Source organism: Dermacentor andersoni, chromosome 8 (genome assembly GCF_023375885.2).
Source record: "Dermacentor andersoni chromosome 8, qqDerAnde1_hic_scaffold, whole genome shotgun sequence".
NCBI classification, from domain to species: domain Eukaryota; kingdom Metazoa; phylum Arthropoda; class Arachnida; order Ixodida; family Ixodidae; genus Dermacentor; species Dermacentor andersoni.
This window is the reverse complement of record NC_092821.1, coordinates 80764625-80780352: the sequence shown is the minus strand read 5'-3', so window position 1 is coordinate 80780352 and position 15728 is coordinate 80764625. Positions and strand designations below refer to the sequence as shown.

General features: G+C 45.2%; 1 protein-coding gene across 2 annotated transcripts in view; it reads left to right on the top strand.

Annotated features, from left to right (window-relative positions):
• Nucleotides 1-8492: 8492 nt before the first annotated feature.
• Nucleotides 8493-15728, top strand: part of LOC140219826 (mucin-6-like) — a 43757-nt gene continuing 36521 nt past the window's right edge. Inside the window, exon 1 of one of the 2 annotated variants that reach the window (XM_072289785.1) lies at nucleotides 8493-8759. In XM_072289785.1, the coding sequence (XP_072145886.1) occupies nucleotides 8687-8759 (73 nt within the window). In that variant the 5' untranslated portion in view covers nucleotides 8493-8686. The remainder of the gene's footprint in view (nucleotides 8760-15728) is intronic. The other variant, XM_072289787.1, reaches the window with a different exon arrangement.

Below are 15728 nucleotides of genomic sequence, written 5' to 3'. Positions count from 1 at the left end.
GTAAGCTTTTTAATAACCTCCCTCATATTCGCATTCTCGCGTTCAAGTTGTGCTATTTTACGCGCTTTTCCTGTCGCATGCTCTGAGGATGCCCCCGACCTCACCTCTGCTTGTCCTCCACGGATAATGTCAGCCCAGGTGGTTGGTCTCGACGATCCAGGAACCGGTCCTGTCTGGTGCCCTCTGGGTCTGGAACTGGACCTGGTGCGGCTGTCGGGCCTAATGCGGCTTCCGGAATTGATGCGTATTCTCATCCCTCTAGACGCTGTCCGTCCTCTGGATCTGGAGCGCCCCCGGGATATGGAGCGCCCCCGGGATCTGGATCGCCCTCTTGATTGGGAACGGCCTCTTTCTTTATTACGCATACATACACTCCATTATACAAGACGCGCGCAGTCTGTATGGTGCCATAGCCAATGGCTGGTAAGGGGCCCATGTCGAAATATGCATAAGAGAAACCGTTATGAAATAGTCCTAGTAATGAGTTTCAAATGGATTAACAAACAATACAATAAATACAACACTTCGCAGTAAATACACGAACACCTGAGTAATAGTAGTACATAGATTTCCAAATGAAAACTTATTGTATAGGTATTATTATTAGTGTTCTTGAAAAGTTAGCAAAGAGAACAGGAAGGACAATTGCCACATTTCGCAATAAACACAAGAAAAACCTGATGAAGTAATAGTCGTATCTGGCTTAACAAAAACATAACATAACTATCAGTTCAAGGAGCAGAGAGAATGACTTCGAAATAACCCTTTTTCATTGCTGTCAGCAAGTTCTGCGAATTCTTTATATAATGCGGAATACCATTCCATACCTTCGCTCATTGAATCATTGAAAAGGAAGGTATACAATCAGTGCATTTTACCGGTGCTAACATATGGGGCAGAGACTTGGAGACTGACAAAGAAATCTGAGAACAAATTAAGGACTGCGCAAAGAGCGATGGAACGAAGAATGCTAGGCATAACTTTAAGAGACAGAAACAGAGCGGTTTGGATCAAAGAGCAAGCGGGTATAGGCGACATTCTAATTGACATGAAGAAAAAAAATGGCGTTGGGCAGGTCATGCGATGCGTAGAGTAGATAACCGTTGGACCATTAGGGTGACAGAGTGGGAAACGAGAGAACGGAAACGCAGTACAGCACGACAGAAGACTAGATGGTGTGACAAAATGAGGCAATTTCCGGGTGCTAGTTGGAATCGGCTGGCGCAGGACAGGGGTAATTGGAGATGGCGGGGAGAGACCTTCGTCCTGCAGTGGACATAAACACCTTAGACTTCTGTCACGCAAAGGACCAGGCAGGATTCCGTAAAGGCTACTCAACAATAGACCATATTCACACTATCAATCAGGTGATAGAGAAATGTGCGGAATATAACCAACCCTTATATATAGCTTTCATTGATTACGAGAAAGCGTTTGATTCTGTCGAAACCTCAGCAGTCATGGAGGCATTACGGAATCAGGGTGTAGACGAGCCGTATGTAAAAATACTGAAAGATATCTATAGCGGCTCTACAGCCACCGTAGTCCTCCATAAAGAAAGCGACAAAATCCCAATAAAGGAAGGCGTCAGGCAGGGAGATACGATCTCTCCAATGCTATTCACAGCGTGTTTACAGGAGGTATTCAGAGACCTGGATTGGGAAGAATTGGGGATAAGAGTTAATGAAGAATACCTTAGTAAGTTGCGATTCGCTGATGATATTGCGTTGCTTATTAACTCAGGGGACCAATTGCAATACATGCTCACTTACCTGGAGAGGCAAAGCAGAAGAGTGGGTCTAAAAATCATTCTGCAGAAAACTAAAGTAATGTTTAACAGTCTCGGAAGAGAACAGCAATTTACAATAGGTAGCGAGGCATTGGAAGTGGTAAGGGAATACATCTACTTAGGGCAGGCAGTGACGGCGGATCCGGATCATGAGACGGAAATAACCCAAAAGAATAAGAATGGGCTGGGGTGCGTTTGGCAGGCATTCTCAGATCATGAACAGCAGGTTGCCATTATCCCTCAAGATAAAAGTGCATAATAGCTGTGTCTTACCAGTACTCACCTACGGGGCAGAAACCTGGAGGCTTACGAAAAGGGTTCTACTTAAATTGAGGACGACGCAACGAGCTATGGAAAGAAGAATGATGGGTGTAACGTTAAGGGATAAGAAAAGAGCAGATTGGGTGAGGGAACAAACGCGAGTTAATGACATCTTAGTTGAAATCAAGAAAAAGAAATGGGCATGGGCAGGACATGTAATGAGGAGGGAAGATAACCGATGGTCATTAAGGGTTACTTACTGGATTCCAAGGGAAGGGAAGCGTAGCAGGGGGCGCCAGAAAGTTAGGTGGGCGCATGAGATTAAGAAGTTTGCAGGGACGACATGGCCACAACTAGTACATGACCGGGGTTGTTGGGAGAGGCCTTTGCCCTGGAGTGGTCGTAACCAGGCTGCTGCTGCTGCTGATGATGATGGTGATGGACATAAAATGGGCTGCTGCTGCTGCTGATGATGATGATGATGACCTTAGCTCCAACATACTCTTGCAGATGTTTGCCACAGACGTTTTTTATTGCTGGGATAGCTAAGTTACCGAAAGTTTGGTTCCTAGTGTGGCGTTGGGGGTGGGTGGGTGCAGAGTAACGAAATAGGGAATGTCTCGTTGTATCTTATAACATTGCTAATACATGTGGCTAATCTTAATTCCCGTAGGAAATCAAAAGGCAAGATTTTTAGCTTAGAAAAGAGGGGTTTGCTTGGTTCATAGTATCGCGAGAAAGTTATACGTATAACTCGCTTTTGCAACCGTCGTACTGGTTCAAGGTATACGAGTTATATGTCAAACTCCAGGATTATACACAGTACGAAAGGTGGCAGTTCACTAGAGTAAAGTATAAAACGCGGAGTATTGAAACGTCAAAGGATTCGCGAGCTAGCAAGAGGGCATAACAACTTGAAGGTAATTTAGAGCTGGCAGCATTTAGCCAAAAATACTAATTGAAGCAGCTATATAGAAGGACATCAATGTAAGAGAAAGAGTCAGTACGATCGAGGGAGTAACTGTTAATAAGTAATATTATATCATTATGAGGAGTAGTAATAGTACTGGAGTGGAATATCATGTATTTAGGTTTTTGAGGATTATTGGGAAGCTTGTTAGCAGGAAACCAATCAGCAAGTCAGGCTAGTCTACTATTAATTTTTTTCTTCAATATCTGAAATATTTTCACGGGTAATGATTAGGGCGGTGCCGTCAGCATTCATTTCGGCAGTGGTTAGTTCTTGTAGTAAGTCATTAATGTATATCAAGTAAAGCAACGGACCTAATACGGAACCTTGTGGCACACCTGTTTGTCTTGTCTTGTCTTGTGTCCCAGACAGTGGCGCGTAACCACTATGGGGGATTGGCCAAGAAGCAGGCGGTTTTCCGTATGGTTAGAAGTAGAGAGAAACTAGATTTGCATAGTGGAGCGTGGGACGATAGTACTGTTTTTTAGAAGTGTAATTAAATATTGTTAGGAATTCCGATAAAGTAAGTAAACGTAAAGAAATGAAATAATATAAATTATGGATGTATGGACTGAAGGGAAGAAGTAATGTTCTTAATAATTCCCACTTGCTGACGACCTTTAAGGCAACTCTGTAAGAAATCCTATATAGTGCTGTGGAAGCCATATTTACGTAATTCGCAAAGTAAGATTTTGTGGTCTACTGCGTCAAATGCTTTTTTGTTGAGTTCAAGAAAAACCGCTACAGCGAATTTGTTATCTTGAAGGGCTGTATTTAAAGTCAGACTCAATGCAAGCACTGCTGTGTTTGTGGAACGCATTGGTCGGAATCTATGTTGATGTGAACATAAGACGTGATATTTGTCCAAAAATAAATGTATGCGTGTTGCGATTATTTTTTTTTTTCGAAAATATTGTTGAGAACACTCAGTACAGATATCGGGCGGTAGCAAGAAGGGCCAGACCTGTCCTCTTCTGTATAAACAGGGGTAACTTTCACTATTTTAAATGTCGATGGATATTTTCCAGTACGTAGTGAGCGGTTGAATAGATCGCATAACATGTGTCCGAATATAGGAATACTATCTTTTCTAGCGTGCGCTAGAATCTCGCCCAGGTCTGGCGCTTTAATAACTACCAGCTTACTCACAATAGACAGAATTTCATAAAGCTGCATATTATTTATGACGAAACTACTGCTCGTGGAAATAGGTTCATGAGAAGCTGTGCTAGGACGAGGCAACGTTTAAGCCAGTGAGGGACCAACGTTTGTAAAGTGTTCACTGTTACAATTTCTTTCATTGCGAGTATATCCAGTTGCTTCGTTTATTATTTGTCAAGTTTTCCGAGAGTTACCAGCAGCTTGTAAGTAATATTCTTTTTTACATTTACGCGACATTGCTACATATTTATTACGGGTAGTTTTGTACTTAATTAGAAGTTGGGCATTACGTTTATCACGTTTCCATTTATGATACCAATACTCCTTTGCCCTAAAGGTATCTCATAAATTGTTGGTCATCCAGGGGTAAATCGGTATCTCATAAGTAAGTATATTCATGATAGTTTTGGAGTTTTTAACGAGCTCTGTAATAACATTAATTAGGTTAGTAAATTATTGGTCTACGTCGTCGTGATAAACCTCGTGCCAACTTATTGAAAGTAAAAAGTTACAAACGTCTGAGCAATCAATTCTGCAAGATGTTACGTGGCTAGCATGGTATACCATAGGCGCTGGTTTTAACGTGACAAAGGTTGGTATGTCATCAGTGACAGGCTCGTCAAAAACGGCTGCTGTTGTGTCAGTAGGAATATTAGTGAGGACATGATCTAAAATGGTCTCTGATGTGCCGGTCACCCGCGTAGGCATAGTGATTGAATTGCGAAAGTATGCGATTTTGTTAGGTAAGTATATTCCTTTTGGCTAGCTCTGAAGACATCAATATTTATATCGCCAAAAATTACAACCTGAGTATGGCCAGTCCTTGACAGGGCCGAAAGAATTCCCTCATGTTTGTCAAGAAAACAGGTAGTGGCTGTGTTTGGTGGCCGATGAAAATCACACCAACAACAGAGAATTCGATCTGTACAAAGAGTGCTTCAATATACGTTATGCTGCATGTGAATTCAGATAGTATAGATAAGGGGAGTTAGTTAGAAAGGGGTAATGCCTCCACCGAGGGAATTAGATGCGCGTGGTTGAGGTATCACTTCATATCCAGGTATGGTGACTGTCACTTCCGTCGGCTACTCGACCATGTAGTCTCCGCCGTGCTGAAAGAACGAATAGTCAGAAAAGCATCACTGAATCGGTTAAATTCAATTTCCAACAAATACCTTTCCATTAAAATAGATTCCACGCTATATGTGACGTATATTTCAAGTGACACATCTGGAAACATACTTCTTGAGAAATGCGCAATATTTCAGTAGCCAAATTATTTACGAAATTGTAGTACTAAAAACGTCTTTATTGCGAGGCCATCTCACAATAGAGACGTTTTGTACTGCTATGAGACAGTCAAATTTTCGTTTAAGATGTACAGCATTGAGTAAGCTAGTGTTTCAGTTTCGTGGGTCGTTTTCGTGGGTGAGTTAGGTGGTAATTTACTTACGTACACTTGAATATTTTGTAAATGATTCAGAATAGCACCCAATGATGCAATTTCAAGCTTGTTGGTAAACTCAATCTTTTGTGTTGGTCAATGTTGTACGGCAATGGGCATTACATTTTTGTTATAGCTTACTGTTGACATATTTACTTACTTTATATTTATTATATTTATATTTATATGTATTACATTTTATATAGATAACCGATGGTCATTAATGGTTACGGACTGGATTCCAAGGGAAGGGAAGCGTAGCAGAGGGCGGCAGAAAGTTAGGTGGGCGGATGAGATTAAGAAGTTTGCAGGGACAGCATGGCCACAATTAGTACATGACCGGGGTAGTTGGAGAAGTATGGGAGAGGCCTTTGCCGTGCAGTGGGCGTAACCAGGCTGCTGCTGCTGATGATGATCGTTCTTTCTTTACTATATTATCGTTGCCACATCGTTTGCTATATATTTTTCATTGAAATGCGATCGTTCGTTCCCTTCGATTGTAATTGATTATGCTTTTCCTCTCGTGTCATCGTAATAAGGATAAATACAGGTGTGTAATGAAGTTTTGTGCCTAACGTGCACACGGTTGCTTGTGATCACGAAGAAATGCGCAAATGGCACAGCCTTCATCTATCTATCTATCTATCTATCTATCTATCTATCTATCTATCTATCTATCTATCTATCTATCTATCTATCTATCTATCTATCTATCTATCTATCTATCTATCTATCTATCTATCTATCTATCTATCTATCTATCTATCTATCTATCTATCTATCTATCTATCTATCTATCTATCTATCTATCTATCTATCTATCCGTCTGTCTGTCTGTCTGTCTGTCTGTCTGTCTGTCTGTCTGTCTGTCTGTCTGTCTGTCTGACCGTCAACCTGTCCGTCCGTCCGTCCGTCCGTCTCTGATGTACACATTTCATAAAAAATAACTCTAACTGAATACATAGCTGAATGACAATGTTTGGTGCTTCTAGGTATTTTATGAGAAACGGTACGTCGGCGGATGCTGCCTCAAGCGTAGGGGTCGCTTTATATTAATTCGTAGATACAGGTAGCATTTAATACTTGGCGTATTAGCAAACAAGTTTGCTAAAACTCTTGTGCGATGTAGCCAGGATGACGCACAAGGAAAAACAAACGCTTTCGTCTCGTAATGAAAAGCGGCGAGAGCCGTGCCAATACGGAGATAATGATGCTTGATTCAGTTTATGATAGTAGAAAACTATCGACTTAACGGAAGAAAGAACCAGCGAGGGTGCTCCCGTAGAGGCGCTTGTCGAAAGATTGTGCATTTGATAAGGCGAATAGGAAATCGCTCATAAGTTATAGGTGTACGCCATGTAAAAATCGAACGAAGCTGACACAACAACGAAATAAAGGATTTCCTTTTTTATACTTACCGTGAACGCTGCCGTGAATCTTGCTGCCGAGTTTCGCCTTGTCTAATGTAGCGGGAAGTGTCCTTGGAAGTGAAAAAGTCGCAGTGGTGTTTGCTCGCCAGCGCCGCCGAGCACGTGTTGCATGTTTTCAAACGGGCGCCCTTCGCGTTGGACAGGCGGGGACCTTGGCCCTCGGTCGAACGTAATAGATTCAGCTGCTTCGGCACAATTCCCGCTGTGGCGGCAGTCGTTCTCCTTGTTTTCTGTTTGTTTCTTGCCTCTCGCGTGATGCGCTGTTCAGGTGTCTGTATTTATAGACAGACGCCAACGTCCGTGGTTGGAATTATGCTACATGTGCGGCACTTTCTCCTACCCTTTTGAGCCGGATACGCGAAAGCTTTTGTTCGCGTCTGTACTATACTTGTCTGTAGGGTGACTCTTGGGAGTAAATGAGCCGGTATAAGTGGAGATAGGTGCGCCATTTTCCGTATCCAGAAGGCGCAACAAAACCAGTGTAGGTGAGTTATAGGCATTTTGCTTTCCTGTTTTTACCACCATTTACAGACAAATACCTGCCGTGAAATAACTGCGGGTGGCAGTGATCTCGCGAAGGAGTAAACAGAAACAGACGAAGAGAAAGACACACACACACACACACACACACACACACACACACACACACACACACACACACGCACACACACACACACACACACACACACACGCACGCACGCACACACACACACACACACACACACACACACACACACACACACACACACACACACACACACACACACACACACACGTGCAATGAGAATGAGAGCTATAAACTCTTCACGCTAAAGTATGTGACATAGTTGTGCCCCTGCAAGTGCAGCGAACTCGCACACACAGTCAAACACATGTGTACACCCGTGAAAGTATTGAATAATACCGCGCAAGCGTCGACCGCGCGGCGTGTCAGAAGTCTAAATTGTAGCGGCCAGAGACACTGCTGAAGCGAACAAAGCATAAGAATACGCTTGAACTGGAAATCACCTTGCACAATCACGCGTGCCCTCGTCACTACAGGGCCGCTGACACGCCTTGCGGTTGACGTTCTTGCGATATTATAAACAAATTTCAAGAGCGTAATATGTACACGCCATGCACAAGCGCGCCATTCGCATAACAGACACTCAAACGACTTCGCCTGGCGGCATAAAAACAAGTTCCACTCGGTGCCTCGCACTAGAATTGTCTGAACGCCGTCGGATACCGCGAGACGGGCCCAGCCCACAGTTATAGGTACTGGCGCCGCCTATAGGTACTGGCGCCGCGCCGCGTTATGCTGGCTCGTGCCAGGCGGACTAACGAGCGGCGAAGTCATGGCTGTGATGAAAAATAAAAGGACGCAATGGTACACGCCCCTTCCTCATTGCGCCTTCCTCAAAGTCAAAGGTGGCATCAACGTGCGACAGCTTACTTGGCAGCACTCGCCGTGTCCACGGCGCACCCGAGGTGTATCGTCCCGTATAAGACATAGGCAAGCGAGTGCGTGCTGGGATACCGCAGAGTTGGCGTTGACTTCGCGGAGACAGGATCGCATTCATCGGATGATAGTCTAACCAGTCGCCTTCGTATATATAAGGATAGACAAGGGAGCTACTCCACGCCCCGACATGAAGTTCTTGGTGTTGGTCGTGGTCTTCGGCTTTATTTGCCTGGCTCTCACCAGGGCTGACGAAGAGGCCGGTGAGTTTTCTGGTTCCGTTGTACACTGCGTTGACCACTTATTGCGCCGCTGTACTCAGTTTGAAGCGCGAATGCAATGTATGTCCAACGCATTCAGGAAACTACATGATCGTCCTCTGAGTGAACAGAGAATACTAGAACACAGACTCCACCGATTATCGGCGCAGAAGGCAGTGAATGCACTTTTTTGTGCTTCCTGAGAACGTCTGGTTTCTACGACCACCTTTGACTCCGCATTACTGTCCGTGTGCGTCTCTATACCCTCTTTCTCTCCCTTCTTTGTCTTCCCCTTCTCCCTTTCCCCAGCGTAGGGGATCCAACCAGACAGTAGACAGGTTTCCTTATCCCTGCCTTCCTTAAATCCCCCTCTCTCTTAACCACTGCGTTGACACTCTTTTTCGATTTGTTAGGTAGGCCCAGACTTTTTTTGGTGAATTTTAACACTGCGGCATAGATGTTTATTTAAATAAAAGCATGAATTCCCTTCTCATGCTGAAATTGCGACAGTGGCTTAGCCAGCATGTCGTCCATAAATCAACGCGTATAACTCACTGTCTGATTTGTTCGTAGCTTGGCAGCTCCAAAATCTTCTCTCGAGTATCCGTCGTTCCTGAGCAAAGGCTCAATAGGTGGTGAATGTTTACTGTAGAAGTTGGAGCAGCACAGCTTCGACAGTTAACTGGGTCTTCAAGTGTTGAACACCTAGCCCTGGTGAAGCTTAAGCGAAACAGAACCGAGAAGTAAGGTTGGGAGAGAGGAATGAACACAAAGGTGAAAGCCATGTATGCACGAAAGATGTGCTGATTTCGATGCATTCTGTAAGGGGTTTATTCGAGGAGCCACTAGAAACATAATGAAGCCGTAGGAATAAACGTGATGGGACCTCTTGTTTCCCGATCATCCTCTCGCCCACAGATAAGCATTTACTAACGCGCTCACTTTTCGGCCGTTCTAAGACTCCGCTAAGTTGCTTAGTTCGGTAACTGGGACTTTGTTCATTTCTCCTCTGTAGCTCTTGATGAAGATGGCATTGTAATGCACTCTTTGTGATATAACCTTCCTTGCGGGGTTTCTCTCTAACTTCGCTGCTGCAGCGTAGCTACTGTGTCAGAAGCGTTCAGATATTTCAGCGGTCATTTCACTTCGCCGCATGTCTAATATTCTATGTTTTTTTTCTGCCAGAATGCTGTGCCTAGAGGATCCTTTCAGTATGTTACAGAAGGCTTCGTAGAATCACGTACTTATTGCTACCGCCAATTCTATTTTTGTTTTGCGCTTTTTAAAATCACGTATGGGAGACAGTGAGCAAAGCGAGAACAAGATGAAAACAGGAGCCAACATTTCGACAAGCGGACTAGTCTTCTTCAGGATCTTGGTGAACCTGTAGTACACGCCAATCAGCTGCCACATGCCGGTGCCTCGCATTTCTCCTCAGAATTGAGTAGCACATCCTTTTTTTTCCAATTCTACACTCTCGCCGCTAACACTGTCTGGGTTGTTGGCTCGCCAACTCGCCTTACCCTTTCTCCCCTTTAGATGAACCTTACCTATATATACTGTGCCGAGGAAAGCATATATCGTGGGCCTTGAAAAAGGCGAGTCCACTTGTTGAAACGGTGGCTCCTGCTTTCCCGCTGTTCTCGATTTGCTCATCGTCTTGAATTTTCATCTCCCGCATTCCCCGCGTTTTCTACGGGAGACAATGTTGTTCTACGGGAGACAATGACTTCTGAAGACGCTGTGGCTATACCAGCATGATAAATCGTAATGTCTAGGTATCGAGCTGTAATGATTCACTAATTGGCTTTTCAATGATTCACTTTAGCGCACTTGTCGAAATTGCAAAACTGCCTAGCAGAACTCCTAGTAGCACCACTCTTCAGTTATCCATCCCTGGAGTTCTGCTGAAAGGTATATTGCCACTGCAATCAATATCGCTCCAAACTGGTTGAGTGCGGCTTCTGAGAAACAGTCAACTGGAACTCCAATGCATCCCGCAATAAGTTTTAACCCTTTGGGAAGTCAATTATTTTTTTTATAATATGTTACTTTCACGGCATTTCTCGCTTCCTGAGAGCAATAAAAAAGTGTGCAGCTGCAGGACAGCTTAATAATTTGCAACTATTTAGAGAGTTTTATCAAGCTTACAGAACGTACACTCCCTGAGAAAATTCTCTGCAGGAACTTCAGATATGAGAATATCAATTACTTCGTGTCTAGCGGACTTAAAACGCACCTATCCAACCACTTGAAAATTATGCCTAGTGCAACACCTCGCGGAAAACAATGAATGAGGGGAAACCACTGCATGCAAGGACATACTCAAATCGAGCAACAATACCAAAACGTCTACTCGCCCACTCATTTTACTAAAATATTTTGGACACGTTAATCAATCTTGCAACAGAATTCCAATGAAATGTGCTCGAAGGTGTATGAGACACATTTTAAATATCGTTGCTTACATCAATGCTTTCGCTGTTGATGCACTATCTCGGCGTACACAGTTGTGTAAACAGCACCTTAAAAGACTGCGGATGTAATTCTCAGTGGTGGTTTCTGCCTTGGAGTAAAATTCACTAATGGCTACTCCTTCTGCAATGACCAGAAGCCCCGAACGGGAAGTTCTTTTGTGCAAAGAAGCGTTTGGGCACCGTTTCGGTGCTTAAAGAAAAGCGTTCTGTATCATGTATGAGAAGTATGAGAATCGTACGCCTACGGAAAAAAGAATTCTCGGACCCTGACACCAGCAGACGTCGGCCCGACTTGCTCTAAATCTGCTGGAGTATTTTTAAAAGTATCCGGATGGAACGAAAAACTGTAATCATTGTCAGTTGTCTTCCTCGTGCTTGTGCAGGAGGATTTTGTTCACATCATCTCTTCTTTTCTTATATTTTTACCCTTGCACACCCTTGAATTTCTGCTATAGGCCAACATGACTTCGGTGCTGTTCGGCTTCGGTTTGGTAATTTCAACGTGTGTCCTAAAGGGAATAATGAGATAGTTAATTAGAGCAACTTGTAAATCTAAACGGGGACACAGCGATTTCTCCTGCACGAAATGTACACCTCTTTAGGTAATCCACAAGAACAGGCCGAATTGCGGTATAGGCAACCATGCAAAGTTCGGAACATCGTTCCTATCACTGCTGTGGTGGTTTAGTGGCTATGAAGCTGACCGACTGGAGTTTTGAATAAGGCCTTTGAATGAAACTAAAGTTAGCGACATTTACTCCTCACTCGACCTCTGCTTCTCCTGTTTCCCTCGTCGCTCGCACTTTGTTCGCTCCGGGGCGCGCGGATTCGCCCATATAGTGTACGCGAGGTGAGACATTAAAAATTGTTGTTGGGTGTTTGCGCATGAATTCATACCACATTTTAGGCTTGTTTTTGTGCACCGTGCTGATAGCGATGACGGAATGCTATGAAGCTGCCAGAAGCACAAAATTTTTGTGCATATTAGGCACAGCAACTGCACGCTTGTTTTGCCGCCTCGGGCTGGTTGCCTGCCTGCAGTTAGAAGCCTTTTGAGGCTAGTTTCGGGTACAAATTCCTTTTAATGTCGAGCACAAGCACAAAAATCAGAGCTCTTTGTCTCGCCAATAAGGTAAAGATAGTTTTCATGTGACGTCACGGACGCAGCTCTCACTGCGCTAGTACCCAAACACGGCGGCGATGACGACGTCAATGCATTGTATTATCTTGCGCACATTGTTTTACTTATTGACGGTATCTGTTTTTCACCGGTTTATCACTGTTATCGCTTTGTCGTTCGACACAATATGGGCTCATTGTGCTGTCATGCTGTCACGTTTCTTGATTACACTCCTTCTCGACTTGCTAGTACCTTAAAGGGAAGCTGAAACACTTTTCGAAAAAAATGAGTTCTCTGCGGCATTCTACAGTTTTGAGTCCCCTGAACACGAATATCTGGTTCAAAAAGGGCGGAAACAAAAGCAAGCGGCTGTTTTTCCAAGAAAACGCGCACCAGCGCCTCAGGGCATCGTGCGAACGCCGCTGTTGCCCGTGATTGGTCGGGGCCGCTGTGACGTCTTTCGCGGCAGTCTCCGGTCGGCGCCGCCGTTTCAGAGCGTAGCACGCTGTTCTGTTCTGGCTTCATAGCTGAGTTGTAAGCATTATGGAACGTTCTCGCTGTCTCGGACAGCTTGTATTTTCGCCGTACATGTTCGAACCGACAGCCGATACGGAAAACGATGGCGGCAACGGCGGCAACGACGATGTTGAGTGTGCCAACAGCGAGAGCGATGTGTGCACCTTCTCGCGCGTTGGAGAGAGAGAGAATAAACTTTTTTATTCGGTGAATGAAGCTTTGGAGAGGCGTCCTCATTCCAGGATGCCTTGAGCTCGGGCCGCGTCCTGGGCCCTCGCAATCAGCCGTTGCTGATCCTCGAGGTCGGAGCTGGCCAAGGCTCTCTCCCAAAGCTCGTTAGTGGGGTAAGGGTCCGGAGGATTTAATGGAGCCGCTCTGCAACCCCCTACTATGTGCCTGAGGGACCCGGGCTCTGCGCAGAAGCGGCATTGCGGAGAGAATTTTGTAGGGTCTATGAGGTGATTTCTGGTTGGGTGGGGGAATGTATTAACCTGTAGAGCTCGGAGGCATCGCTCCTGCTCTCTAGGTAGTGACTTGTGTGGGGGTGCGTATGTTCTGCGGGTGAGCTTGTAGTGTTGTGTGATGTCTTGGTAAGAGACTAGAGGGTGCATGCGCTCGGGTTCAGATTCCTCGGCGTCGGCTCGGTGGGTCAGATCTCGAGCCACGTGGTTGGCGACCTCGTTGCCAGGAATGCCTTGATGAGCTGGCGCCCAGATGATCATGACTGATCTCGTTGGCGGCTTTTGATTGATGATCCGGAGCGTAGTGGTATGAATTCTGCCGCTAGCAAAGTTGCGGCACGCCTGTTGGGAGTCGGTCACTATGACTTCAACCTCTGTTTGGGAGAGCGCGAGGGCTATGGCCGCTTCCTCGGCTTGGAGGGGATTGTTTCGTGTGAGTGAAATGCTGCTCCGATGTTCTTTGTTGACGACTACGGTGGCTGTTGTGGCTGCGTGTCTGGAGTAAGAAGCCGCGTCCGTGTAGGCTGTAGAGGGTAAAGTCCCGTATCGCTTGTGTATGGCCAGGGCGCGGGAAATCTTAGCTGGTACGACGTTTTTTTTTTTTTTTTTTTCATGTAGCTGCAGGTTCCAATGCCGGGAGAAAAAATGTGCTACAGTGTCACTGGGAACTTGCTGCTGGAAGAATGCCGAAGCACTAACTTCTCATTAGATTGTAAACACGGGTGCAATTCCGCGATGTCAAGCACCTTGCCGCTGCTTGTCTAAAGTAGTCCCGTGGTTTTTTGAGTGTTGATACACGATCGCGAACATAAGTGCCGCGTTTCAAAGCGCGCACATGCAGTGCTGCGGGGTACAGTCATGGAAGTTGCTTGTCATACAAATCCAGAGATGGCCAGAGGTATTATATGTGCAATATTCATACTATGGTTCGACGACTTTGCGATTGTGGCTCGATCAAGAATCGGTATGCGTGCTCCATGCTAGTGTTGTCATAAAGATATTAGGCAGTTTTAGCACCGCCGTGTGGTAAACACGATAACTGCAACCGTACGTCGAATGTCACTAGGCAAGCCTATACACCATTTCATACCTCAGGTGCAACGCTGTGGAAGCTACGCACGAAGTACGGTCACCAAAATTTATTACTGCGCGCGTTTCCGTCTATGCTTCGCAGCGTGCCAGCGGCGTTTGCTCGCGCGAGTATGCACGTGAAGCTGCCGCGACGGGCTGCAATTAAAAAATACCGAAAAGAAGACTGATTTAAAAGAACGTGTTAGCAGCCGTATAAGTACACGGATTGTTTCTATGGGTAAATTCTTTTTTTCATTCAGAACTGAGCTTATATATGGAAAATTTTCTAAAAAATCGGGTCAAGAAACACCGAACTTTTTCTAAGTGCGAACGCAGCCACTGCAAGAAGTATCTCAAGCCTCCACAGCGTTGCATCTGATGTATGAAACGGAGTATAGCAACGCTAGCAACAACGCGTTTCCGCATTTGTCGTAAGGCTATCCGGCTACGCTAAAACTGTGTTACCAGACGTTAATGGCTGCGAATGTTCGCATTTCTCGAGTGCATCAATGTGGGCCTAATCGGGCTTTCATTAAATTAGGTGCACCTGCGTGTGCTGCGTATTGTCACGTGGTAGTGACGGTGAAGAAAGAAGCAGTACGGTGGAATACAAAACTAGCTTTTATTGGGCGAACCTGTGCCCACAAAACAGGCTACACTTATAGCACAACGAAAGCGGCGAACACAGTCGGCGATTGTCGAAAATCTGATCTGCGGGTTAAGCGGGTCGGCTTTCATAGAGCAGTCGTCGAATGTTCCAGACTAATCGTTCGGACCCGCGTGCCTTCCACAAAGTTCTACACCATTCGCGTCAGGTGATGAAATCAAATAACATAAGTCCCGGCGACAACAGACAGCGGATAGAAGCATCGATAACTTTCCAGAAACTTCGGATACATGCAGGCGCGTCCCATGCTGTGCGATTACATTTGTTAGGCGGCGAAACGTGGTTGCCCGATAAAGATAAGTACACGTGTCAATACCCCCCTCTTAAAAAAAGCATCGTCCCGATGCTACAAATATAAGAGAGCGAAACACAAAAGGACACTTCTTAAACATAAGTAACAAAAAAGAAATAAAGTCCAAAGGTCAGTTACGCGAAGCCACAAAGTTCGTTAACGCTGGTAGTAGGGCTTGAGTCGCACAACGTGGACTATTTCAGGTCGCGAGCGGCGCCGCTGTGATAGCGAAATACCGTCTGGCACGACCTCATAGTCCAGTGCGCCAATGCGTCGGATGATCTTGTACGGTCCGAAATAGCGACGCAAAAGCTTCTCGCTCAGTCCTCGTCGGCGTATAGGGGTCCAAACCCAAACACGGTCACCGG